Genomic DNA, 27,506 nt, shown 5'->3' with positions numbered 1-27,506 from the left:
CAATTACTGTACTTTCTGACATAAATGCCCCCAAAAATTCAAGCAATGCAGTAATCCCCTCATGACACCTCTTAAATATGTTAACAGGGAACAGAATGTAGCTTTACATGGAAGGACTGCAGAATTTCTGTATTTTTCCACTGTCATTAAATGTTTACTCGGCAGAGTTAAATCAGACTTTTATTTCTTGTCAATTTAAAATCATTGAGTGCACCCCCCCCCCTTGTTGTTCTGTGGTTTTCAGTTTTATACGTGGTAACCTCAGGTTTCCTCTGATGTGGTGGAGGAGGGAGAAAGGGGGAGGCAGGGGGTGGAGAGTGTGTGATGCACATGTGTGTTTTAACCACTGTGGGGGTAAAACAACATGAAGCACAAGGCCTGTGTTTTGCCTCCACTGCCACTGAACCCTCGGCATTAGAAACAGATGCAACCTGCTCGTGTTTTAATGTCTACTCCCCGGGCTCGAGGAGCAGTCGTACACCTGTAGAGGAGTATGGTGGGGGTTCAGGACTCAAGGTTCAGTCTGTTATTCATTTCTTTTAAAGTTGGTCAATAAGATGTTTGGGTTGACATAACTAGGAAAGGTGACTCATTTTACTTATATAGGTATATTAGGTGGAATATACCCAGGAACCTGTGTGACATTTTTGTGAGGTGGAAATCTCCCTTTAGGAACTTTGTCTGGACGGTTTCCACTAGGGGTATCTACTCCAGGGCAGGTCAAAGAACGTGTAGTGTGTTAACTAGGCCCCGTTCACACTGGAGAAAGTCATTCCAGCTAGAGTAGGATTGAGCCCAGACAGCCTTTAAGCTGGATGCGTTCAGACCTATTTTCAAATCTGGCTAGCACACACTTGTGTCCACACTCAGTCTGGCTTCATCCAGCGTGTTTGCGGTCCTCCAAACCACTAGGTGGCGCCTCGTAACATACAGAGTCCGTTCAGGCCGCGGTAGGACCGCATGTGCACATGCGCCGGGCGGTGTATTGTCCCGTGACGCGCCCCGTGAACCGCAAGTAGCACATCACTAACCAGAAGTAGCATGTCGCTAGCCGGCAGTAGCATACTGTATCCATATTGTATCCATGTATCATATATTGTGCTCATACTGCGTACTGTACTCTTTTTGGATTATAGTGACACTTGTACTCTTATTCTCTGTACTTAACTGCATTTATTGTGACTTGATACCTCTGGCACAAGAATTTCCTTCGGGATTAATAAAGTTTTATCTTATCTCTTATCTTATCTCATACACCTGAGCCACATTTGAGCCAATCCGGCTAGATCCACCCACGAGAGGTGGATCTAGCCGGAAATCAAACTGGATACAGCCGTTTACGCTCAGAAAAAAAACATCTGGATAGGCCCGAATCCCGCTTTAGCCAGATTTTTTTCCCAGTGTGAACGGGCTAGTGAGCTGAGTTGGGTGTTTTTATCTGATTCTCGCACTTAAACTACACTCTACTGAGTAATCATTCCAGCCTACCAGTAGGTTTTGTATATAAAACAAATCATCTATCTGTCCATAACTTATGCAAATAGGCACGCTCCATCCTTAATGTTTCATCTACTCATTCCATATTTATGACTTCTGACTTCCAACTCCTCTCTGTGCTGACTTGGCAATGTCTCTGCCAGCTCCTCTGCCTGTGTGCCATCCACCTGCCTGCCACCTGTGTGTCTCTAAGCAGTCCAGGAGGTGTATGTTAACATTACATACAGGGGTGGTGTGGAGGTTGTAGGGGGGAGTAGAGGCCAAAGTCAAAGCCTGAACAAAGTGCTGTACCTTTTTTTTCATGACTTGCCATGAAGAGACTTCACCAGACAGAGGCATTCTTAACATTCCTTGGAAATAATATGTAGAAGGCTTATGGCTAAATATGAACTCTGCTCGGTTTGTCCTCTTGTGAGGCTTCCAGTATGATGGGAGGTGGGTCAGGTCTTCTGGGCTGCACAGGTGACTATTGGCTTAAGAAGGAAAAAAAGAGCAAAAGTGTAATTAATGGTGTTCGTCCGCTCTGATGTAATCTACTAAGTCTGCTTAAGGAGCTTACAGTTGTAACCCACTTTATTCTAACGCCAAGCAGCACATCATGAAATTAGAACATCGGTTGTGTGGTAACAGGTTATAATAAACGTCCTGTGTACGATCAGCACATCCACTCAGCAGTTATGGATGATATCAGACCTTTTATATTGGATTATTATTGGATTATTTGAATTTCCACTGTAGTGTAGGATACACTGAGTTCACGAGGTGATGACAACTTTGACCTCTACTGACAGCCTTTAAACAGAGCCTGGTTTTCACCACGTCTTTTCACTTTTTATCCTCATTTCTTTTTTATTCTGCTGTTCTTCATACTGCCTCTGCTGGGTTCTCATGTGTTAATGATGTCCCGCTCACAAAGGGGAGGAGGTTCTGGCTGGTGTTGTTGTTCCTGTGGTTGAAATGTAACTTTTTATATATATATATTGATTTTTATCCATAAATAATCAGTGAATGCTTGAGGCCTGCAACAAATGACTGTTTTTAATTATCAGTTATACTCTTCCTTATTTTAATTATTTAATAATGCTTTTATAATTAAAACAAAATGTGCAATTTCCCAAAGCCTAAAGGAGAGAATCTTCATTTAGTGTTTGTGCACACGTCTTTTGCTAAATGTTATCTTTCATCAGAAGTTCTACGCTTTCAGCTTCAGACTGGCTCAACACTGACTAATTTTGATTGTATAACCATGTTCATAGTTACAGGATAATTACAAAATGAAGACATTAACTATGACAGGGGGGTACTTGTAGTGTGTCGCATGTTTAAGTGTGCGTGATTTCAACGCTGGCTTAGTGGGTATTTTGCCCCAGGCATTGTGTGTGTGTGTGTGTTTGTCTGTCTGTCTCTGCCTCTCTCTGTGGATGGGATGGACTACTGTCTCTTTAGTGTGCTAGCTCATTGTCTAGTGTCACGTGTGTGTTCGTGTATAGTGTGTGCTTGTGTTTGCTTTTGGCTTAATCAGCAGTGCTGAGTTCAGAAATTCCAGTTCATCAGAGAGAGAGCGAAAGAGGGAGAGTCAGCAAGATATGAGCAAGTAGGAGAGAAGATGGAGGTTTGACAGATAATACTGCGATTGTACAATAAAACAACATGGTGATGAAGAGGGTGCCGGGCAGAAGGCATTTGATGTCGTGATTCAGTGTGAAAAACCTTAATTGAGAAATATCAGCCTTACTTCACCCACAGTTTGGGTCATTGTAGTACTTTATTCTTTTATCTGCTGACTTGTCTCCTCTGCTTGAGTACACACTTTTGGGTTCTTAAACTGGCCCCATTTTGGTAAAAGCAGATGTTTTTGTCTTTGTGTTGAGTATAAGCCTTTTTTTTACACGTTTAGTTGAACTAGGGTCTCTTTGTGTTTACCCTCTCACATCCCTGCGTTGAGACCTGAGATTGCACTGATAAGGCCAAAGAACACTTGTTTATTAGAAAGCTGGGACGTCTCGCTGTGGTAGAGATGGATCTGCCTCTTTGGGAAACACTCCATAAAAGCTGGAGGCTCCCTCTGCAGCCTGCTGCCTGTAAGCCCCGAGGGAACCATTAGCCTGCGGCCTGCTGGCAGAGGACGCAGTCAGGGCTGAGAGCGCGTCTCGGCCTGCTCCCAGCACAGTGGAGACCCTTTTCTCTTTTCCTGGAAGGTGGTGGAAGTTTGACAAAATGGGATGAATGGAAGGTGCTTAGCAAAGACTGTTTCAGCTGCACTAGCAGCATGGCTCTAGGGATGGCTTATCAGTTTTGTCCAGACTAAAATATGTGTGTATGGCATGAACTTTTGTGACTAGCAAGTGGAGATTAGAGGAATTGCATTTTTTGTACCGGAGATTAGAGGTTGGTTATGCCAATCTGTTATTTTTGTTGTTGTGCACGAGTCAAACGGTCAACTATAATCTTTTCTTTTTATATCCAAACTCCTACAGCTTTGTTGTTTTGTCTAATGTCTGCATCCAAAACATGCTAAACTACATTTGTGATTAAACTGAACATCACGTCTTATAAATATTAGCGTGCTAACATCACTGCAGTATAAGTCAGCAGTCAGAGTGCTGCCAACATGGCTGCAGACACTTGTTTTCACTGCTATTGAGCAAATACTCCATGGACAGGTTGACCCTTCTCTTCCCTGTGGGGAAGCCGTAGGCTCTGCGGTATGCACCAATTACACTGTTTTTCCCTCTTCCCCCTACGAGCACCCTTGACCTGTGCGTGTAACCGTAGCCAATGACTCAAGGTGACTTGTTTCCGTACACCAGCTCAGAGCAGAGCTCGGCTCCTCTATCCTCTCCTTCATGGTGACAAATTATTGTTTTAAACTTTGCAGCAGCTCTTCTTTTACTGATGATTTAGTGATGATCTTTCACTGGTGACACTACAATGAACAGATAGTCTGAGCTCATTAGAAAGGTTTTACTACAAAGTCATGTCCTGCCGGGAAACTGGAGACTTTCTACAACGATCACCTTCACAGTCCGTCTCAGCCCCCTCCTCCAGCCTGCCTCTGCCTCCTGGCCTTGCTCTAACTTTCTACATTCTGCACGTGTGTTCTGTTTTTCTCATTAGGCCCACAGATAAATATTGGTCTGCTTCGGGTCTCTGTTATGATATCTTTATCGTGTGTGTATGTGTAGAAGATGTAGAAGTAAACACAACCTTTTATCAAACCCTTAATGCAACGTTTTGCCAACTGGTCAAGTAGATTTTCAAGGTTTATTTGACAACAGTGATTTGTTATTGTGCGGCGGAGTGCAGTGAGTGTACCCGTGATAAGTGCACTTTAGTACAAAACCCAGATTGGGGCTTCCTCTCATTTGCTCCATTTTCTTCCTGTCTCTTTGGTCGTTATTCATTTCTCTCTGATCTCCTCCCAAAAACACACCCCACCCTTTTCCCACTGTTTACCTTTCCTTCAAGAAATCTCTTTAACTGAACTTCTCCCCTTTTTTTCTGTTACTTGGCTTCTTCTCCCTTTTACCTGTCAGTGTTCCTTGTGCTCCTGGTCACTCTCTGTGCTTATATATATATATATATATATATATAAACACAGGCACAGTCTTAAGTCTTGGTGTCTACAATATATTTTTACAGCTTTACCAAGAAAGGTGTGTTAATGGACATGCCGCAGGCTGGGTGGCTGGTCTGGATCTTTAGTGATAAAGAGAGATGTCAAATTGGGCCTGTGCTTTTTGTTTCAGATGACAAGCCAGTACAGGAGGAGGACGGGGCGGTGTGCCAGCACCCAGAGTGTCCCGAGCGCCGGAGGGCCTCAAAGGTAAGGCCATTCAAACTCGAAGGTGCAACTGATTTCACCGACATTTCATTCGCAAAATTTGGAGAAGTTTTGGTGGTAGGGTGCGGTCTAGTTCCCATATCCTTGCCCAAAAATCTATTGTTTCAACCATAGGGATGAAGGTTTCCATATTTTAACTCTAATGAACCCAGAGTTGAACCCGGATGTTGAAGTTCGGTGCCATTTTTCTGCTTTCTCTAGTCCTGTAGCACCACCTTTCAACTCTAGACCGTTTTATGACAGGAGCATCTTGAAGAACATTCTGTGCAGACACGGATTTTACTGACAGTTCACTCACATATTGTTGTATAGAGTGAAGAGGACATGATAAAGACTCTTTTTTTTACAACCTACTTCCCTCAGACATTGGTGCCTTTTAACCATGAGCATGACGGCTGGTTCCCATAACCTTGACCAAAAGGTTATTGTGTTGACCATGATGACGCAGGTCCCCTGAGAAGTTTTAGCCACCATGAAGTTTCTTCAGCTCACATTCAAGCTATGATCTGAATCCCTCATCTGAACCAATTGTTTTTTGTTTAACCACCAAGCTCAGGCTTAAATACTTTTGTTTTTGTACTGGTGATTTTTAATAATGTCCCGGTGAAAGAGGAATTTCAGATTTTACAGAGAAAGAATGCCCTCTAACTCTAAAACAGTATGTCTTGCTTCCCTTGTGTCTCACAGCACTGTGAAAGGTGAGGCTGAATGGCAAAGCTGCTTTTCTTCTTTTAGGTGTTAAAAGGGGCGTGAGTCTTGGGGCTCTGTGTCTGGCCACCAGACTGTGAAATGAATTATTCCTTTGAAGCCACTGGTTTCTGAAAATGGGAATCTGGCCAGAAGACCAAGGGAAACCGACATAGTGTCTGGTCTGTTGGTCGGTCTGGGTTGTTTTGGTTTGTCTGCACTGCCCCAACGTCTCCCTCCTGCCACTAGAGCTGGGTATTAGATGGATTTTCCCATTGAACCGATGTGCTGTCCCCTCTGTGGAAACAATGGAAAGAGAAGATGACATGAGAGAAAAGATGTACTATTCAGACAGCCTGTAGAGAGAGAGAGAGTTATATATATTTTTTCTCCATGGCAACTGAGAATAATAAAGTGGTGGGATAAGGATAGAGCCAAAATAGTTATGCTGAACTATCCTCTCTGCTTCACACATTTACAGAGTCTCCAAAAATCCACTTTTCTTGAGAGACAGAATCACTTGGGACTATTTGGCTCTGCTCATATGCAGTGTTGGGGAGTAATGGATTACATGTACCAACGTTAGGTATTTAGAATACAAAATATGAGAAACTGTATTCTGTTACAGTCTAAAGAGATGGTAATCAGAATACAGTTACACTTGAAATCAGTGGATTACACAACAGTACTGTAGACAACAGTAGTGATTTTTCACTCTGCTGGATGAAACAAGTCACATAAAAAATCTTTGTCTTCGTACAACAAAGATCCTGTTTACAGCAGATGTCTGACTCCTGATCGCTGGTCTCATCGTGTGGTCATATACGTGTGTATGAGGGTGAATAGTCATTGGAGTGAGAGCTCTTACCGTTAATACATCTTTGATCAAAGCTAAAGTTTTTGGTTCATGTCGGCAAACTGTACAGAAAGCTACAGGAGACAGAGAGGACAGAGCAGCCGGACTGATGGGGGTCAGAGTCTGAGGATGGAGCAGCCGGACTGATGGGGGTCAGAGTCTGAGGATGGAGCAGCCGGACTGATGGGGGTCAGAGTCTGAGGATGGAGCAGCCGGACTGATGGGGGTCAGAGTCTGAGGATGGAGCAGCCGGACTGATGGGGGTCAGAGTCTGAGGATGGAGCAGCCGGACTGATGGGGGTCAGAGTCTGAAGCGCTGCGTGCTTAACGCTCCTCAGTCATGATGCCGGTTCACTGTGAGCGTCACTTGAAGGGGTGAACTAGTTAGCTGCTAGCTAGCTCCGTCCAAAACGGAGGCTGATTAACATTTAAGTATGAACGTGTCTCTGCAGTCAGCTGGTTTTATACATGGGTCTGTTGGATGTACGTATTCAAACACTGTTTCTGTGTGTAAAATGACTTTTGGTTGCATTGTTTGTATTATTCTATCATCATTACATTTTTTTCTGTTTTCCTAAATAGAATAACATTGATGTGATGCAGTCAGCTGGAACATCTGGACAGGTTTTATTGAATGTTTCATAGCGTCCTCTGTAGTCAGCAGGGGCTGATCGCTGCACTTAAAATGCAATTCAATGTGTGAGTAATCCAAGTATTCAGAGTACGTTACTCAGACTGAGTAATGTAACGGAATACATTACACGAGTTTCTCCTGTTGGAAGGATCTGTGTGAAGGAAGCAGAGGGCTTTCACCTTGGTCAGGGTCAGGGTTGGTGTTATTATGTAAGAAGATTAGTGAGAGACTCGTGTATATATATACATATATACCACTGAGGACTGCTGCAGATTGACTGCAGATACAAGGTGGGCAGTGGAGAGGGAGTGTAGGAGGAGGAGAGTATGTCTTCAGAGTGACTTTATACTACAACCCCTGTGTCAAAGTTTCTAGTTGTGTAAAATAAAGAGACACTTTCAAGAGAAAACAAATATTGGCTGAAGCATGTGTCTCTGGACACAAAGTGGAACGCTCTACCTCAACATTCTAGTAGACACATTTGACTATTTTGGCATTTAATCCCGTTTAAGAACTCCTTGTACTGAGGCTAATTTGCAGTCCATAAAAATAAAAAGGCAATCAATACTATTTATAGATACCTAAGTTCTGAGTAAATGCTGCTGAATGAGAAATCAGTGAAAACAGTACAAATTTAGACCTCACATTGTTACATCATTATGGATCAGTGAGCCCAGTGTTCCTCTGTGTTCTAGTACAGACAGAATATCCCAAGATTTCACAACTTGTACTATTTCTGGTGGTCATCATGTTGTTTTTGGCCTTTCCAGACACAAAGATCACTTTTATTTTGCCGTGTAAGAATTTCTGATATGAGTCCATTTAACTGAGTTGCTCAATAGTTACACATGTGCCTTTGTAACCTGCTTTAAACAGCAGGGGGCAATGTCATGACAGTCCTGACCTCTGGAGGAGCTCCATCCATCTGACTGACTGAGGCACATTTCTTGGAAGAATTCGAACATAAGTACATGCCTTGACTTTCACCCACTCCACCCACTAACACATCAAAGATTTTTTTTATTTTTAAGAGTTTTTGAAAGTACTCCTAGTGTAGTGTCTTTGATATGCCGGCAGCTTGGCAACAGGATGCAGAGCAGACACAAACACAGACCGACAGAGAGAGACTTTAGGCCGGTCCTGCTCTGCATTTGAACCGTTTCATTTCCAGGACAGGAGTCCTGCCATGTATCAGCCCTCCGACAGGGCTGTGTCTCCTCCAGTCGCAGCATGACTGGCCCAGGACCTGAATAAGTTCATGTGCACCATAATTTACTGAAATCACACCAGGTGTCACTCTGTACTTGTGCCGTCGTAGCTCAGCTGTCACCACATTACACAACAGGATTTAAGATGGCCTAACGCGTGTTTCCAGGAGGCTTTCTTTTCTTTTTTCTTTAAGTCAGTGGGATTTGAAATGGGCCTGCAGGTGTCCAACTGAAAGATGATGTTCCAAACCCAGAGTTTCTTGGCTGAGTTGGTGGGATTCATTTCACATTACGCTGGTTAGCATTCAGTGCTAGTCTGAGCTTGCTGCCTGGATCGAGACTCTCACATAAGAGGAGCTTATTATCCCTGATCACTCGCCCCACTCCTCCTCCTCCTCCTCCTCCTCTTCCTCTGCTTCTATCCCAGTCTACTTTATTTCTCTCCCTCCCTCAGCTTTGACAGGATCAGACAAGATGACTTGGAAGGTGTGGGTCGCCTTGGCAACGGGCCCCTCCCCAGTCCAAACAGCTGGAAGCAAAGTGATTACATGAAGAAGGTGTAATGTTTCAGTCAGCTGGCTCACTCCACAAAACCCAATTTCAGTCCATCTATTTTTAATGCACATATTCAAATGAAATGCAGATAATGACAAAAATAATTAGCGAAGTTCAAGCAAAAGCATCACATCTGTGTGGACCTCAGATTTACATGAAGTTTTTATTGGACTTACAGAATAACATCTGTGTGGTCTTCAGTGACACCTGATTATGACCCATCGCTCACTCCTCTCTGTCTTTGTTAGCCATCATTCACTCTCTTTTTTCTCTCTCTCCTTCTTTGTCTCTATCCAGTCACATGCTATGAGTAACCGTTGCTGATGTATTAGGGGAATCAATACATTAGTCATATACTGTAATATTATGACTCATTGAATCATTCAAGCTCTTTTATTGCTGCCAGATTTGATTCTGTTTAAATCTACAGACTGACTGAACTGTGTTCCACTGATCGGCTCGCTTGAAAACTCTCACCCAACTGACACAGACAGGGACCTGCTAAGGTTGCTATGTAAACACTCTTAGTGGGCTGGATGCCCGCTCTCTGTATCTGTCTAGGGGGCTGAAGGGTGCAGGGCACTGGGTGCTGCTTCCTGGTAGGAATGGATTAAGTTGTCAGTGTCGTACAGTTACTGAACGTCCTTCAGCCTGCAGTGATTTCTTATAATAGGAATGTCGGGCAGCATGTGTGGAGCTGCTTTGGATCTGCATGTGTATAGATGGGCATAGTCCTGATTTATTTCTGAGCAGGAAAATACAGCGTGTTCATTAGTTTTTACTGACTGCAGACTGCAGAGTCTTTGAAATTGGTTTTCAGGGAAAAACATATAAAAGGATGTGACCTCAGCCATAGCTGTAAAGTTCTTGGAAAGTTTTCTTTATGAAGTAATGTAAGCCCACTAATGGAAATGTTGGTCTGAAACGCTCTGATGACTCCGGAGTTATTTGGTCATTAAGGGCGGCCAAGGAAGAGTTACCTAATCACATTTCAGCGTGAAACTTACCGTTGAGAAACACTGGTGTTAATTTGTTTATTAAAGGAAGGGTGAGTGCGCATGTTCTTTTCCAGCCTTTCACTCCCTGCTGCACATTCACAGATGAACACATTCACACACGGCAGCTGACTAAAACCTTCATTGCTGCGTTTAAAAGCTCAAACTATGGAGGAACTCACTGTTCTTTTTTAAAACTGGCTATTTTGTTTGTTTTTAATGTTTTTTTCTAAAATACCACAATTATCACAATACATAAATTCAAATTAAATGTACTAGGTGAGGTGGAGTGATGTTGTATATTCTATAATTCATGATGTTTTCAGCATACTTTGGCAATAGCGACCTGTTGTGTCTTGTTGGGTGAAGGCCCAGACGCACCAGTCATCAAAAAACTAACAAAACAAAGGCCAAGTGGCCCAACTAACTAGTTTTTATTTCTGTGACTGTGAGAAGCAGTACTTCTCCAAACCTCTCCAAAGTCAACAAGAGCCAAAGCAGTGCTTATGTCAGCTCCAGTCTCATTGACCACAGACTGATTGGTTGGTTTATTCAGTCCAGGTGTTCTTCAGAAAGTTTACTTAAAGGTCGGGTAGGAGAATTCTTTCTGATGCACTTGTTGTTAAATCAGTGTAACTTCTCTTTACAATCCGATAGCAACCGATTAGTTCGTCAGTTTCTCATTAAACAAAGAATATGAATCATCTGAAGCTATAAAACATCAGCCAATCCTCCGGGTGGACCCTGTAGGAGTATTGGCTGGTTGTCACTCTCTTCCTGCTCTGTGCACCAGAGAGGTACGTGCACGATGGCCGAAGTCTTCGGGCAATGCGCGTCCATGTGATTGGAGGCGTGGCTTTGGGGTGAGCTCCGAGAGAAAAGGGCATGTGTTTACTTTAGAAATCTGGCTGACTCTCACTGAGTTTTCAGAATCTCCTCCCTACCTTTAAATAGGACGAAGATGAAAAATGAGCTTTCTTTGATTAGCTTTGTTATTCTCTTTGCACTGGCTTGTGAAGCTGAGTAGCCAAGTGACCGAGTAGATCTTTTCATCATGGAGTCACCTGATCAGTGTGATTATGTAAACTAATTAATTATTTATGTCCCAGACCATGCTCATCCTATTAAAGACAGAAATGTCCATCTTGGGTTATAATTATTCCGACATGATATTCCCATTTCTATGTGGACGCTTCTCTCCAGTGGGATTACCACTGTTAAGGTGTGGGTCCCTTCACTGCAAGCAGCATCAGCTTTTTCTTGTTCAGACAAACACAGAATTCTCTGCTTTTCCGCTCCTATGGCTCTCTGTGGTAATCCAGAGAGAAGCTGATACAGCGTGACTCATTTGGTTACGTCACTTATTCTGAAGAAAATGTAGAAAATCTTTAAAGATGACGATCAATCTATTTCAGCTACATTGTTTCCTTGAAAGATGGAAATTGTGTTTCATCACTTATGCAAATTTTTTTTTTAGCTAGGGGCTGGACACGAATGTTCAGCTATCCAGATATCTGTTGGTTGAAATGTCAACGCTTCCATAGACTCTGAAAGTTACCAAGCACACAGAGATTAGTACAGAGGTGTATATAAGAAAAACATGCTAAAAGATGCTGAGGGGTTTTAAATGATGACTATCCAATGGTTTATTAAGAACAGGCCGTTGGTGTCGATTGCCGTGATAGTTTCCATGTAATAATAGAACTGCTGTCACTGACAGAAAAAAGCAGATATGTGGAAAAAAGCAAATTTTGTCCGTCAGCCTCGTTGGAAAAATATCAGTTTGACAGGCGTCCAACTATAACAAACATGCTGCACACGGACTTACATGTCTCCGTCTATACGGTGTCTCCTCAGGAAGTACAAACACTAGAAAGCGGGGGTTACCAATGTGTTGACCAATGACCATGGTTCAACCCCCACCAGTAACATCCCAGTCAGGAAGCGGTGTCGCAGCAGACAGGGAAATAACAGGAAGAGGGTACCTGATGCTCCGATGGAAACGGCTTTGTGCAGGCAGGGGGTTCAAAGACTTAAGCGTTGGCCTCCAGTGGAAAGATGGGTTGAGGAAAAACAACAGTCTCCCCCTTCACTGCCTCGCCTGTGAAGAGTCTTCTCATGGCGAGCTCCACTAATTGTTGGTTGTAAATGTAAACAACCGCTGCCTAATGAAATGCATTCACAGTGGTAGCTTAGTCAGATAATAAGCGATAATAAGCTTTGGAAAAACTCCAATTTAAAGTATGTCATTATGGTGCGGAAATGTCTAGCCAGGGCTCTAGAGTGCGACCATTTTGGGCGCACATGCGACCTAATTTCTCAAAGGTGCAACCAAAAAATATCAGAGGTCGCACCAGTACGACCAGCTGTAAGAGGGAGATACATTCTCCGCAACTCTCAAAAGTCTCCAGCAACAGACACACATCGGGCCCATATCGTGGCCTCAACCAATCAGAGACGGTGAAGGGCGGGACCTCCGTGTGTGTATCTTTGAAATAGGGGTGGGCGATACTGAAGATTTCAGTATCGATCCGATACCAAGTAAATACAGGGCCAGTATCGCCGATACCAATACCGATAGCGATACTTTTACTTTGAAATTTCGTGATCATAAATAATTATTTTTTTGCCTTATTTTTTGCCTTTAAATAGATTATCGTGATTAGCAAAATAATAATACACAAGAAACATTTGTTAAGTAAATCAAGCTGCATACAAAAGTGCAGAACTGTTTGAAATTTTAACTTCACAATCATGTCAGCGATGCTCCTTGTGACAGCCATGGCTCTTTGTGAATCATGTAGGTGAAACAGCACGACTAAGATACTTTTATAAAAGTTTAACACCTCTCTGCATGGAGCCTAAATATGAAGAATAAAGATCCTTCAACTGTTATCACCAAAGCATAATTATATTAATCATACTGAAATACATATCATTATATAAACTTATATAATTACATTAGATGTATTTTGGAATTTGAGAAAAACAAGATTTATTTCAGCTGGTGATATGATGACTGTTCAGTCATTCTGCTAAAATTGCATGTCTTATTACAGCACTCAGACAGACACCTTTAATTCATGCTGCAGATTACTCAATCTAAACCTTCACTTTTTTAAATCATCTCCTATTATATATATATCATCATCTATTCATGAGTGTTTTGCAGTAAAGCCTCTGTCAGTGACCTCTGTCCCTGGTTCATGTTTGGGGATCTGCCTCTTCCTCCTCCCTCTGTTTACTCTGCAGCTCGAGGTCTTTGGGCTCTGCTGCTTTATGTTTGTGTAAATGAGTTGTGTTTCCACAGTGGCAGCAGGTCGCTTTCCTGCACACCTCACAAGTAGCAGTTTCTTCTTCACGTCTGTCGCTGTGAAATAACTCCAAACAGCGCTCCTCTTCCTCTCTGCTGTCTCCATGACGCTAGCTGCTCTTTACAGCCAATCAGGAGCTCCGTCTGCTCCGGCAGAGCAGAGAAGGGGGGGGGGTGGAGTGCGCCTGCGCACTGAGCAGAGTGAGAGAGCAGCGCTGTCTGCACCGCGAGTAAATACGAGTAAAGCTGCTGAAGGTATGAAGAGAAACTTCCACAGAAATATCGATCTCATCACGCTAGTATCGAGTAATTACTGATCCCAACTTTGGTATCGATACTATCGATATTTAGATCGATTCGCCCACCCCTACTTTGAAATCGTGTCTGCTGCGGTCAGCTGAGACCGAACATTCAGAGAAGAACGCGGACATATGCTGCGCAGAGCGGATGCTGTGTGATAAAGCTTGTTCCATACTCCACGAGAACAGAGAGATATGAACAAAGTCCGTTTCGGCCCGGACTTTTTAAAACGTGTGTGCAGAACTCATACGGCCCTCTGACTGCAGCGTGCACACAGACAGACAGACAGACAGGGTTTAAAGACGTTTCTCTGCAGAAACCGCAGTTTAAGAGAACATGTGCGGAGGAGGAAGAGTTGTTGCTACTATGCGGGTTTTGCTCATTTGCTGTTGACCTGAATGAGTGATGATAACGAGCCGGTCATGTTCAGGGAGGGGGCGTGATGTGCTCGTAGCATCATCACAGACTGAACAGCAGGTCTGAGGACAGTGTTATCTGACCTGTGAGGTTCATCCATGAAGGCTGAGTCACTGACTGACAGCAGTCAGCTGGTTTAAGGAGTTATAGAACATGGTTACATGATGAACGCCCATTTAAAAAGTATTGTTATTATCCTGCTATAGTAGAGCATTGTCTGTCAGGATGATGTCTGCATACAGCTAAACTGTAACAGAATGAAGAGTCTGTCAGCTGGAGCTCAGCTTTAGAAAGAGAGGAGACGGGAGAAACTGAGGAAGAGGTGAGGAAGATGAGAGAAGAGATACTGTAGCTGCATTAGAAATGTGTTGAAGAAAACAAAATATATATCTCAATCACAACTATTAAATAAATAAAGGTGTATATGATTTAAATAATTTTTAATTCCCATTGCCAGATAGATAAGTGAGGAGCAACAGCCAGAAAATACAGAGAGAACGCAAACAGGGAACTGAAGAGTGCTGTAACTTTGAATCTTCATGATGGATTTCTGACAGGCAGACCTGTTGGCTGGTTTGTCCATAATTTGAATGAGTACTATCAGTACATGTATTTATTTATTTTTATTTACCTGTGTTCATTAAACAAGGTCCAAAGTCAGTTTAGGATGATATGTTATTATTAAGCCTGTTCATATTTCCTAGAGATCAATTTTTGGACCTCAGTATTTCTAAAACTTTGGCTACAGCCCTGCGAGGCCGTCAGGTAAACAGTAGATGTAGCTGCAGATGATGAGAGAAGATGAAAAGAACTTCTGCATTAAGACAGGTGTCAAGTTAAGGCCTGATCCATAAAATATATGGACAGCATTTAAAAAACAAACTGCTGTGTGATGCGGTGCACCGGTGCACCCAAGAAAAAAAGGTTAGGCGCACCGGTGCAACCAGTGCAAAAAGTTAGTCTAGAGCCCTGCTAGCACTCATTTATACTCGGCTGAATCCATAAAACCAAATTTAATCCTCTTCCTCTTGTCCACACACCGACCTGCTCTTCCCTGTTATCTCAATGCTCTCTGTCCTCTTTGTTTTCCCCTATATTTAACCCCTCCCTTCAGACTTCAGAGCTTGTGGTTATTGAGGAGTTAATGCTAAGGTCAGGCATCAAGGGAAGGTCACTCATGTTCACCCCTCCCTATCTCTACTTCCAACAATGGCAGCACCATTGGGGTCTAATCCTTCAGGGTAATTGCATCGCTGCTGTCCACTCTTTTAAATATAGCCTCCCCTAATTAAGGCCGACAGTGGGGGGGGCGGTCGGGACAAGGATTCAACAGGTCGCCTTGTTTTGAAGATACAGAATGAGAAGTGGTGGGGCTTCGGGGGTATTAAAGCAGACCCCCTCTTCTCTTACTCCAAACATGTGCCTGCCAGCCTCGGGGGTCTGCATGTTTTTTGTGAGCTAGCTAATTGTGAGGGATTTAAACACGGCTCATCTCGGATTAACCTGGATGACAAAAGAACAGAGGGTAGTGGGCTGTGTGTTTGTGGTCAGCGCAGCAGACTGTGACTGGACATTTAGGCTGTAAATTATACATTCTGTTACACACGCCTGTACCCACCCGGAAAACATTTGTAGGAAAAACATCTTGTACCATTCCTTTAATAATGTCCTCTATAGAAGCAGCATGGTCATAGCTACAAACTCAAACAATGATTGATTTGTAAATGAGTATCAATATATTGGAATCACTGTGCAGTTTACTGCCCATTCCTCATGTTAAAGATGTTGAACATTTGACAGATTTACTTCCCCTTCTTTCCCCAGGTCAGCACAAAAAAAAAAAAAACTGAACTCCTTCCGATGACCTTTTGTCCCCGCAGGGTCAGAGTTGAAACCAAGTACTGAAATCAAGCTGGACAGTTGAGCTCTCAGGCATGAGTAAGAAGGTTTCTCACTGAATCTCAGTGAAGAAGCAAAAGAGCCGTCAGAGGGAGAGTTTGCCAAATTTCAGGAGGAAAGGATCAGTTTCAGTGAGTTTACATGACTCAGCCGGGGATGTGTGTGAGCTTGCGGGGGTGTGATGGAAGGGGAGAGGCGGGGTTGATTATTTCTGTCTGCTCGCTGCGTGTGTGTCTGACTTACCAGTAGACTGCCGTAGTAAACACAGTGAGCCTCGCAGGTCCCGTCGCGTTCTCGTCGATCCTGCCGTCCTGTCACATTAACAACGTACGGGAAATAAATAAAGCAGAGGAAGCACAGAGCAGGGGTCGACTCAGGTCGGGACTAAACACTTTCACCACCTGCTGTGTGTTGGATCTCGGAGCTATTGATTGGTTCTTCCGCCACACAAAGAGGTTACCATTCCAGGGAAGTGGAGATTTTCTATGACAGGTAAAAAAAACATGTCATTCATTGTAGTTTTATTTATTTAAACATGTAAATGCATCGTTACTTCCTGCTTCTATTTAATCATTAGCATTAGATAAGATGACGTTTGGTTGTTGTCAGATGTTGGGCTTCTTCTCCTGATAGATTGATTGATCAGATGGATCATGACTGACTGTGAAGGTAGCACACACCCACTTTTGCGCAGACTAGCACTTTTTAAGGCCAGTGTTTTTCCTCCTGTGTCTGCATATTTCACATCTGCTTCTTATATCAGCGGACCCCCTGGCACACACCAGTCTTCTCTACTTTCCATATTCTTTATACCAAACTGAAAATGGCTTCCAAATAATCAATTTCCAAGTCATAGCTGGAACAGCTCACATCCAGTAGAAGTTGTAATTTGACTTGGAATACCCTTTTCCTTTTTTCTCTCTCACTTCCTCCTTTTTTGGTCTTGTTCACCACCCTCCGGTCTGTCTCTCCTTCTTCTTCTTCTTCTTCTTCTCCTGCCCTTGAGCTATGGGTAGGAAGGCTGGGGTTGCGTCACAGTCCAGCCAGCGTTGCCTGAGACAGCAGCAGTCAGAGCACTTGACTTAGTTGAAGCAGAAAGAGAGCAGCTGCTTGGTGAGTGCTGTTTTTTTTCTTAGTGATCGTCCTGACGAGTCCGGCTTCTTTAAGTTCTGAGAGGATTTGTTTGGTGGTGTTTCTCCCCCTAAGAGGCAGCTTGAGTGTGTGTTGTGTTGTGTTTCCCTCCGTCTGTGACGACACTGTGACAGTGGCATGTGTCATTAGGGTGTTGTGTAAATATTTTCTCTCTGCTGCAGGTGGCTTAGATCAGATGTGTCTGCTGAAACTGAAACCGACCGGAAAAAACACCCAGAGAAAAAGCTCCTGTACAATCTGTAAAGACACTCAGCTTCGTAGTGCTAGTAGCTGCTCTGCTATAATTAAGCCAGAGAAAAGAAGTCTGTAATCAGATGTTCAACAGGAAAATAAGTTGTGAAGAATGAGGAGGTAATATTTTTCTTGGGCAAACTTCACTGCATGTTGAAACATACCTTTCACTGGAATGCATGGTTTCCTGCACAGAAACGGAGTTAGAGTGTTTCCTGTGAGTGTGTTTGTTACTTTCTCTGAGTTGGTCTGATAGACCTTTGGGCAGTGACTGATAGCACCTTTAGACTGTGATAGTGCAGAGATAACAGCAGCTGTTCACACGGGGAATTAACGTGTAGTCGACACAGCTATGATGATAGATCACCAAATGTAAAATGTTGTATTTCATAATAGACTCCTGATTATTTACATGATGTGTTAGTAATACAAAATTCACCCACTTCTCCTCAACACCTGTTTGTAATCTGGGAAAAAACCAAGACCTCTTCCGATGTGTGTCACTGTGCAGAGGAGGATGACATTATGAAATACTGTGTACACTTACTGTAATCTGTCATGTGTCCAAATACTTTGAAACAACAAGTGAGTCAAACAAACTGACCTGGACTCTTGACAGGCTTTATTGATTATGTGCTGAGCGCTGTGATGCTCTGAGAAGCAGCTCAGCTGATCATACAGACTTATTTTAGGGAGAACACAAACATCCTCCACAGTTTACAGTCTGACTTCCTGCTTCTGCTCGGTTCTGCCATATCTGTGTACACATTCAGTAGATTATTATCATTATGGCTGCGCATGTTCTAGTTGTATATGCAGACAAAATGCTCTTGCTCTTAAACCGTTTGTTAATCGACTAAACCTCTATACCCAACAGTAATCGACCATTCAGAGCTTAGCAAGTGGCTTCATTTTACTTTTTAAAAGTTTATCAAAAGTACCCACACATGTTAACCTGGTTAGGACATGCTGATAAAACCTGTCACAAAACTGACATCCACCAACACTTCTACTGATTTGGAGCGTAGTCCATTATCAGGGTGGAGGTGGGGCGTCTGTGGAGCTGAGCTTAACAGGTGGTCTTAAAAGAAGGTTTAACAGTAGTGACTAAATCAGATTATATCCCAGGCAGTAAATGTATGTTTAGGCTTTATGTCTCAGCAGGGCCGGCCCAAGCCTTTATGGGGGTCTGAGCAAAATTTCATACCACGACCTCATGCTTCATCATCCTATAGGCTGCACCGTGTGTAATACACGCTACTGAATGTGTGATATCATCCCGTTTGTATAATCAATGTTTTTTGAAATACAATATTTTATCATGGACTTTTGGTGCTCTTGGGGCCCTAAGCGACCGCATATCTGCATTTACCTCGGGCCGGCCCTGTGTCTCAGCCTTAGATATTGCTGCTTGTTAGACTTACCCCATCCCAGACTGGAAGTACCAACAGTCTGCCTCATGTGGTCACTTGAGGAACTGCAGTTTTGGCACATTGGCTTCATGTCTTATCCTCTTCTGCTAGAAGTCAAAAAGATGACAGTGGTCACAGCACTGATATAAACATATTTTTATGTGGTGAACCAGAGACAGGAGGCTTCTGATTTCTATTCTATTCTATAATACATTATATTCCTCCGAGCATTTCATCCCTCATCCCACACTTTCCCGCACAGGGCACTTGTCAGGCACTTTCTCCCTCTGTCTGTCTTCCTGCGTGCAGCTGTCCTGTCAAGATTTACATTTCCATTTTAAAACATACAGTATCAGCTACTGCATTAAGCATGATGGATCGACAGAGAAAGAAGTTTAAAGAGTCAAATGCTTGTGTGCTTTTCATCAAGCTGCACTGACAGAGGCTGAGGCAGGTCAAACTCTGCTGAGTGTTACTTTTTTCCCTCAACGGCAAGTTTTCATTGTCCTCTTGGGAGCAGAGCACACGACCCCATAGGGCCTCCTTGTGTATGGTGGAGAGAGGGCTTGCTTTCCTAAACATTACACAGGTTTGCCATTAGCTCAGGCCCAGTAGGTGGGATTGAAAACAGCACAAAGTAAAGGGCTGCAGGAGATCAAAGAGGGGAGCCTGGGAAGGTCTGGCCCGGCTCTGATTTATTTTTCAATAAATAAACGGTGCATCTGTTAAGGAGTGGCACAGGGAGAGAGCCGCAGCCGCCTGCTCGCTTTCTTCTGCTGCCATCTGTCCTCTGGCCGGTCGAGGATGCTTTTTTTTTTTTTTTTACTGCAGCCCTTATGCAACAAGACTGCCTGCCTGTTTGCAAGCCTGTTCCTTATTAACAGACTCTCCCTCACTGCAGTACAGTGCAGTCCTGACGCCCTGCACACACATGGATTTACTCAAACAGAGGCACTTGTTACGTTTCATCCTTCCAGGATCGAGCAAAGTGTGTGTGTGTGCTGCTCTAACACATGTTCATAAAAGGACCCAAAGTGCTGCGTTCTGGTGAAAGTGTTCATTTAGACATCACATGTAAGAAGGAGGGGTGTTTAACAAGATCTGAAGTCATTCAAAGGCGATATCTACAAGTAAAAAGAAAACGATGAAAGCATGTAATGATCCTCATTTAACCAGTGGCCACCGGTAACTGATGAAACAGGCTCAGCTGACACCACAACTCCTTTAACCTCTTTACGCTGAAAGTAGTGCCAGCAAGTTGCTGGTCCTGGTACCAAAAACCGCCTAAGAGCAGTTTCTTGAGTGACCGAGTCACTTGAGGTTGGCACCAGGCCCACTTGGAAATGTCTTTTCAATGAAGTTTTATTTTTCAATGAAGATTACAGTAATCAGACTACAGTCTAGACATTGGTAATGTGGTAAATGACTTTTCTAGTTTTTAATAGAATACATACAAAGGTGTACAGAGGCCCTTTCCCAGCAGCCATCACTCCTGTGTTCTGATGCTACATTGTGTTTTAGCTAATCGTGTTAAAAAGGCTCATTGATGATCAGAAGACTCCTGTGAAATGATGTTAGCACAGCTGATGTTCTGCTGATCAGCTGTAGAACTGGCCTGGAGACCCCACACTTTGGAACAGTGGTGTACGTTTACACTATATTCATACTGATATATGGGCTAATAATGCCCATTAGTATTGGTGGCAGACCAGTATCAAACAGTTATGGACTACAGGGTTATGCATTATGTGGTGCAAACTATATATCGTATACTTATAACACCAGCAGGCATCCTTACAAACAGAAAGTACAATACAAGTATATTACTTATTACTTATTGTTGGATTTCTGAAACCAGTTTTGTATTCAAGTATGGCCCCAAAAATGGATTGGCTTTTTGTCTACTTTGGGTTTGCTGTTGCTGAAACGAGTCAGTGGTCGTCTTCCTTTCAGCCGTAGACTATGAACCACTGATGATGTGTAGCTGTGTCTGACTACGTTGGTTATCTTGTGTGACCAAAGTCTGGATGTTTGACTGACTTCGCAGCAGTCACGCTGCTCAAACAAGACTGAGCATGACTGTGGCTGGTCTGGTGCAAACCAATCGTTTGTGTGCGTAGGTGTTTATTGGGTTTTTCTTTCTGTTTGTGTGGAAAAAAAGGAGAAGAAGAAGAAGAAGGCTGAGAAAAGCAGGCAAAGACTGTTACCTTGGCTCCTCCTCTGCAGATGAGCAGCGCTGTTAATGCTAACATAACATAACTTACTGCTGAGAAGAAGCGTGACCAGTTGCCAAGTCGGTGATGACTTGCATGTTAGGACAGGACCTTACAGCAGCCCTTTTTTCTGTGGGAGTGGAGTGATGATAGTAAGCATTAAAGTCAGCCTATGTCATTAAACACAATGTACCAGGATGTCACCGCAGTCTCAACAAAGACTAAGACTATTTCTGCATCTGGCCCAAACAGTATTATGTGTTACCCCCAATATGAAGTGTTAGTGTTGTTCAGGTTAGCTTTGATTTCATGTACAGTTAGTGGGAGTGCTGGTTGATGATGGAACAATGGTCAGGGAGTTAAGTTTGCTCTTTGGGTGTGGGCACCACTATGACAAACAGCTGGCTGTGTGTGTGTGTGTGTGTGTGTGTGGGAAAAGTCATGTTTTCACAATATGCCAATAAAGATAAGATTCTATATTCTTCTGCGGTATTTTCTTTTGTGGGGCGCATACATAAAACCACCTACTTGTACTTGTTGTGTAGTTTTTGTGAGGTTGAAGTGGAGCATAGCTCTTCTCCTTACTTCTAGTATTCCCACGTGCTTGATGAACCTGTGTTTTACCACTCATCCATCTCTCCGGTTATCATGGTTGCTTTCATTATCACATTGTTCCATCCAGAGGTCTTCCAGAACAAGAGATTTGTTTTGGTTTTTTGAAGTAAAATATATTGTTTAAGAACCCTTGAAAAAAATGAAAGACCATGCACAGAGATTCAGTCAGCTCACACACAGACGGACACGGCTCAGTTTAAGTAGGCTGGGGTACAATGTTTATGAAGTGGGCGTCTATTTCTCCGAAAAAATAGTCTTGGGATAAAAGATAATGAGTTTTGTTTTCAGCATTTCTAAATACAAACTCAGTCAACTTTTACACAACAACGCCAACCGAAGGATGTGGTTGTTTTTTCCTCGTGTTGTGAGAGAAACCGTAGCCCGAGGCTCACGTACCCTCTGTGTGCTCCTCCTTTAACCTGATGCAAACTCACAGGGTGATGCGTGCTATTACATAAGTGCTAGGTGTGCTCTGGCAGGACAAGCTGTTACGGAGGAAGGCTGAGTGAAGTCGACTGGGGTGGCGGGGCGACGCAGCCAGGTTGTGAACAGGCAGGAGTATCATTTTTTTTCCTCAACAAAAACCAGGAAGAGCATAACACAGTTAGAAGTGGCCCTGTGATAGATTGGCCTTGAGTCAGCCCTGTGATCTGAATCTATCTGCAGCATTTCTCACAGAGCGTCATGTTATTTCATATCACCCACAGATTCTCCAGCTTGTGTGGATGTGGCGAGCTGTCCGAAGCTTATTTACAAAGTCAGAAAAAAACGGTGCTGAGGAAGTTGTTGCCAAATTAAACTGCTTGGCTGTTGCTCTAAACCAAAGAGTCTCATCTTTAATTATAAATCATGACTTGAATTATGGCGATACTAATATCCCGATATTTTTTGGCCATGTCACGATACACAATACATATCTACATTTTTTCGCCTTTGCCTTGAATTAACAGTTTGATTCATGTAAACATGCCAGGATCTGTGTTCCATTAAAACATTATTGTTCATGCTGCATAGCTGATTTTACACTAGGGCAGGGTGATCAATGTTATTGATTAATTTAAACTTGCTCTATGATTTTGACTTCCACCACAGACACACATCCCTGTGCTCCCATAGTTCAAAGCCCTCCTCCACCTGTATCCGGCAGCAGAGTAGAGCTCGCCCCTAAAAAGTCCGTTTGGAAGTGGTTCAGTTCTGCAGCGTCAGAGGCAGGAGCAAGCGTGAAGACATGTTTCTATCATCTATCCTCACGGTGCTCCAAAGATCTTTGATGATACAGATGTCCCACTCTCCCTGTCGCCCGTGTCACTGTGTGTTTGTGTGTGTATGTAGTAGTGTGAATAATGGAAGGAGTGAGAGCTCCCACTGGTAGTACAAGATCTTTAAACAACACAGAAGTTTTTGAGCGAGGTTAATAAACTGTACAGACAGCTGAATGCTGCGGGCCGAGAGACGGAGGACTGTTAGCCTGATGTCGGACTGAGAGTTTAGACCGGACGCTGTGCACTGTGTGTTTTTTAATGTCGTCCAGTCTTAATGCCGCTCAGGTAGTTTTATCAGTTATGATAGACGATAAGAATAAAAGCTCTCTGCTGTGCACGACAGCGAGTGACGTAGTGTAGTGGGATAGACGATGTAGTCAGTCGAGCTGCGGTACATCGTGTATATTAGATATATCGGCCAGCACTAACTTGATCCAAACTTGGAATAACCACCTTACTTGTCTTTACGGTCAGTCATTTGTTCGGTATTTGAACTCTTATCTCAGCAGTGGGTACACCCTGTGCTGTAAAGTGTGTGAGTGTATGGAGGATTAAGTGTTAAAGGTAATTATCCTGATTCACCTCAGAAGACTCCCATCACGGTTGAAACAAGAGCAGCTTTATCACAGCTGCTGCGCTGCTCATCGATGACACAGCCTTGGAGTGGGCATGCCTGTGTTTGAGAAGTGGCACGTTTGCAGCAGGATGTGTGGAAACCAGGGTGCAGAAGCAGGTGCCACGTGGCAGCGCTAAGCCAAGACAAAGGGGCCGTCGTGGGGTCTGTGTGTGTGTTGTCAGCTGTTGGGCCGTGGAGGTGTGTGTGTGTGTGTGTGTGTGTGTGTAGTTTTCATCTACAGTCATGCTCCCCCACCCGAAACACCCTGCTAATCCGGGCAGATCTAAGGGCAGGCATGCCGGGGACACACGCGACACACTCACATGACACATGTTGTCTCATGCACATTCACACACAGGCACGCATGGCTCCCGCTCAGCTGTCCTGCACCATCACCTTATAGTCTCCTTCTCCGCTTTGTGCTGGGAAACTGATCCTGAAAGAGACAGATAATGAGACAGACAGATAAAGTCAGGTCGACCTCACACCAAAGTATCAATCACCCCTCACATTGATAGGAATGCTGGGCATTGAAAGGATCTCTGTGTGTCCTTCCTTTGTTAGTTGTATATCTTCAGGTATCTGTCATGAGTGTGAGATTACAGGCACTTTAGGTTTGAGTTTTTCCATTCTCTTCACTAACAGAGGCTTTTCTTCCTCCTGTGATGCACTCGTTTGTCTTGGCTGAAACACTCCATTTTTTCAGCTGCTTTAGCTACAGCAGGAATGTGAACGCCCCGACTCCATAGTGAGGAAAGCTCACCTTTCTGCACCATTGTCTAAATATGGCATTTGATTTGCTGGTATTCCCTTCGGGTCCAGCCTTGGCCGACTTGTCTCTGCACCTCACAGAGAATCCAGCACCTATATGTGAGGGGGACGTTTCGCTGCTCTGTATGAAAATGTTTGTGCGTCTGTTGACTTCAGAAAAGCAGATGATGTCGTAAGAGATTCCTGTTTGTGGTCGTCGGGTTGTAGGTTCAGGTCAGTGAGTCAGTCAGAGGTGAGACGCCTCAGACATCTGTACCTGCAAGCAGCTGAACGTCATCAGCTGCAGTGATTGTGAAATGTTCTCATGATCCTCCTTCATTGCAGTAACCACACCACAATACAGAATACTCACAAACACAGGGAAGTACTAGCATGTAAGGAGAGGTCATCTCAATGCCTCACAAGTGCAACTCAATATTTGGCCTTCTAACTGCTAATTATCACAGATTCTTTACGGTTTTGTTTAATACACATGTAATATTTTGGCCTTGTTCCTCTTACTGTGTTTAGCCTCACTGGCTCTCAGACTCTATTTAAGTCTGCTCTCTGCTTGGGGCACTGTCTGGGTATAGTGACCCTGGGTGTATAGGAGGAAGGGAGGAGTCTGTACGGGTGGTGGCAGAGGACAGAGAAGAAAGGGAGAGAGAGGAAAGAGAGGAGTGGACCCTGGCTCGTGGAGCTCAGAGCGGGGCTGTTTAATCTCCGCAGGACCGTCAGATGGCTTTGACAGAGCACAGGCACCAATTAGGCTGCAAGATTAGGGGGGCTTTGTACTTCTGAAAAGCTTCTAGACAGACCTTTTTATTCCTTCTTCCTGCTTTGGTTTTTATATCTTCACTGGGACGCCTCCTCGCCCTCCCTTAACCTTATCCCTGCTCCCCCCTCCACCCTCCTGTCCTCTTACAGCTCTGCGACCTGCTCCTTAAAATCTGCGATTATACCTGGCTAGACATTGAGAAGAGTGGATTAATAAAGGCAGGGTTGCAGAGTGAGTTAGCAGGCCAACAAGGTGGCAGGTTGGATGTTTACTTGGGGTCCTGGGTGCCTGCTGGCATGGATATGGAACCGACTCGCACCCATCTGCACAACACCACGGTAGAGTATTCATTTGTGTTTAAATGCTCTGCTCTTAACTCTGGGTGTGCTCTGACAGATGGGCCTATGTAACTGGGCTGGCGTCGACTTCTCGCGGATCTATTGTTGTTTACATGAAAGCTAGACGGGCCTCTGGTGTGCTCATATTTACACACACACACACACACACACATGCACAGACACACTGCTCCTCCTGAGTACATGGAAACAATGACAGGAAGTACATTAGCAGGACCTCCATTGTATCTCCCCATACGTCCTCGCTTCCTGCACCCGGGTGTGGGTGACGGAGCAGGGGGTGACACAGGGTGGAGTGAGGAGGTTTACATAGAAGTGTCTCCTCGTGGTGAGGAGGGGGGTAGCCGGGTATGTCTGAGCAGAGGCAGACTTAATCCTGCAGCCTTCTGCTGCATGTTGCTGGGGCTTTTGGACGTCTCCCAGTTCCAGACCTGCGGCCGGTTATATTGTTTCACCTCTCAGGATGCAGTTTCGGATTATGTCAGTGTGTGTGAGCTGGTCCCATATCAGCACACAAGACTGACTTTAAGTCAATTAGCTGTCCTCCCACAGAAGGGGGGGCAGATGGTGGGAAGGTGGGAGTCACCACACCTCAGGAATGCTCGTGGCAGCCTCTGCGGTCGTTTACAGGCAGAAACAATAGCCAGGCAGGGAGCTGTTTACTCTGAACCTGTGTGACTGTTGTGCCCTTTTCACTTCGGCCCGGCCCTGTGAATGTGTTTTTTGTTGTTGTTGTATTTGAAGCTTTGTCTGACTCTCTCTCTCTCCTGGTTCTGTGTTTAGGTTTGCCACCACCCAGACTGCCAAGACCTGAATAGCAAAAGCCCCCTTCACCTGTGTGAGTCATGTGACTCACGCTGCCACTCAGAGCACTCAGACAACATGCACTTTGACCGGCACCCCCGATTTGACTTACAACCTCAAGGTAGACCTGCACAAATCCTTTATTTGGTATTCTGCCTCTGACAGTGATGACGTCATCTCCATTACCTCAGTATAGGACTTCACACTGTGTAAATATCAGGGACGCCATTGTTGTCTAAATAAGGTGCTGCACAGCTTCTTTGAACACTTGCGTGTGATCATATATTTATATCAGGAAACTAAGAGACGGTTCACCCAAATGAGTCTAAATAGAAAAATGTAGCATTCTGTTCATGCTGCCTGTGGCGCCCTGATTTAGTTTGAGTTTGTTTATAGTTCGTTTGGCATTAATAAGCACCGCCCATCACATGAAGAGAGCCCAAATTGAGACCCAGGAGAAGTGTCCACTACGAGTACAGCATCTGGAGAACCAGTTGCCGCACCTGACCGTGTGAACAGTGCACTGAAAGCAATAAATATAAAGATGGACGTCTGTGATTTGAGACGCATCATCTGGTCATCAGTCTGTGATATTTCAGGTTAAGCAGAGAGGAATTTTCTTGGTTTTGATGTGTAACCAGACGGATGCAGCCAGTGCTGTATTTTCTGGGTGAACCAGTGAATCATTCTGTGTGATCCAGCAGTGACTGCTGTGTTGTCTTGCCCTTTAGCCTCCATCCTGGCTCGGAACGTGTCAACGCGCTCCTGTCCCCCACGCACCAGCCCCCCCTCCGACCTGGAGGAAGAGGATGAGGGGAGCAACGACCGCGGGTCAGTAGCCCTCCTGTTGCGTCATGCTAGTGTTCACATGTTCCTTCTGCCTGTCTGTCATTGCACAGTGGATCATTTACAAAGTGTGTTTGTATCCTGGCGGTCAGGCAGTTTGTCATATTTTTAAGAGCCTGTGAAAGTGTGGTAACTTGTGTGTGTGTGTTGCAGGGAACGCAAAACAGTGGGGATGAAACTGGCGAAAAAGAAGCCACGCAGGCGACACACTGATGTAAGTGACACACAAGCTGCAACATTAAACCCCTAAAGCTCCACAGACTGCT

At 44.1% G+C, this 27,506-nt stretch overlaps 1 protein-coding gene across 9 annotated transcripts in view; it reads left to right on the top strand.

Annotated features, from left to right (window-relative positions):
• The window catches only part of plekhg5b (pleckstrin homology domain containing, family G (with RhoGef domain) member 5b), a 56,802-nt gene that overhangs the window by 11,803 nt on the left and 17,493 nt on the right, over positions 1–27,506 (top strand). For 5 of the 9 annotated variants that reach the window (XM_028410467.1, XM_028410466.1, XM_028410465.1 and 2 more), the window contains 4 exons: positions 5,247–5,323; positions 26,374–26,515; positions 27,126–27,225; positions 27,394–27,454. In XM_028410467.1, the coding sequence (XP_028266268.1) occupies positions 5,247–5,323; positions 26,374–26,515; positions 27,126–27,225; positions 27,394–27,454 (380 nt within the window). Of the gene's footprint in view, positions 1–5,246; positions 5,324–16,421; positions 16,698–17,182; positions 17,319–17,553; positions 17,709–25,427; positions 25,573–26,373; positions 26,516–27,125; positions 27,226–27,393; positions 27,455–27,506 lie in introns of those variants that run through there. The other 4 variants (XM_028410470.1, XM_028410471.1, XM_028410472.1 and 1 more) reach the window with 4 other exon arrangements.

The sequence above is a fragment of the Parambassis ranga genome, chromosome 7 (assembly GCF_900634625.1).
Source record: "Parambassis ranga chromosome 7, fParRan2.1, whole genome shotgun sequence".
NCBI classification, from domain to species: Eukaryota; Metazoa; Chordata; class Actinopteri; family Ambassidae; genus Parambassis; species Parambassis ranga.
The sequence above is the reverse complement of the archived record's forward strand: the minus strand, read 5'-3'. Positions and strand labels throughout refer to the sequence as shown.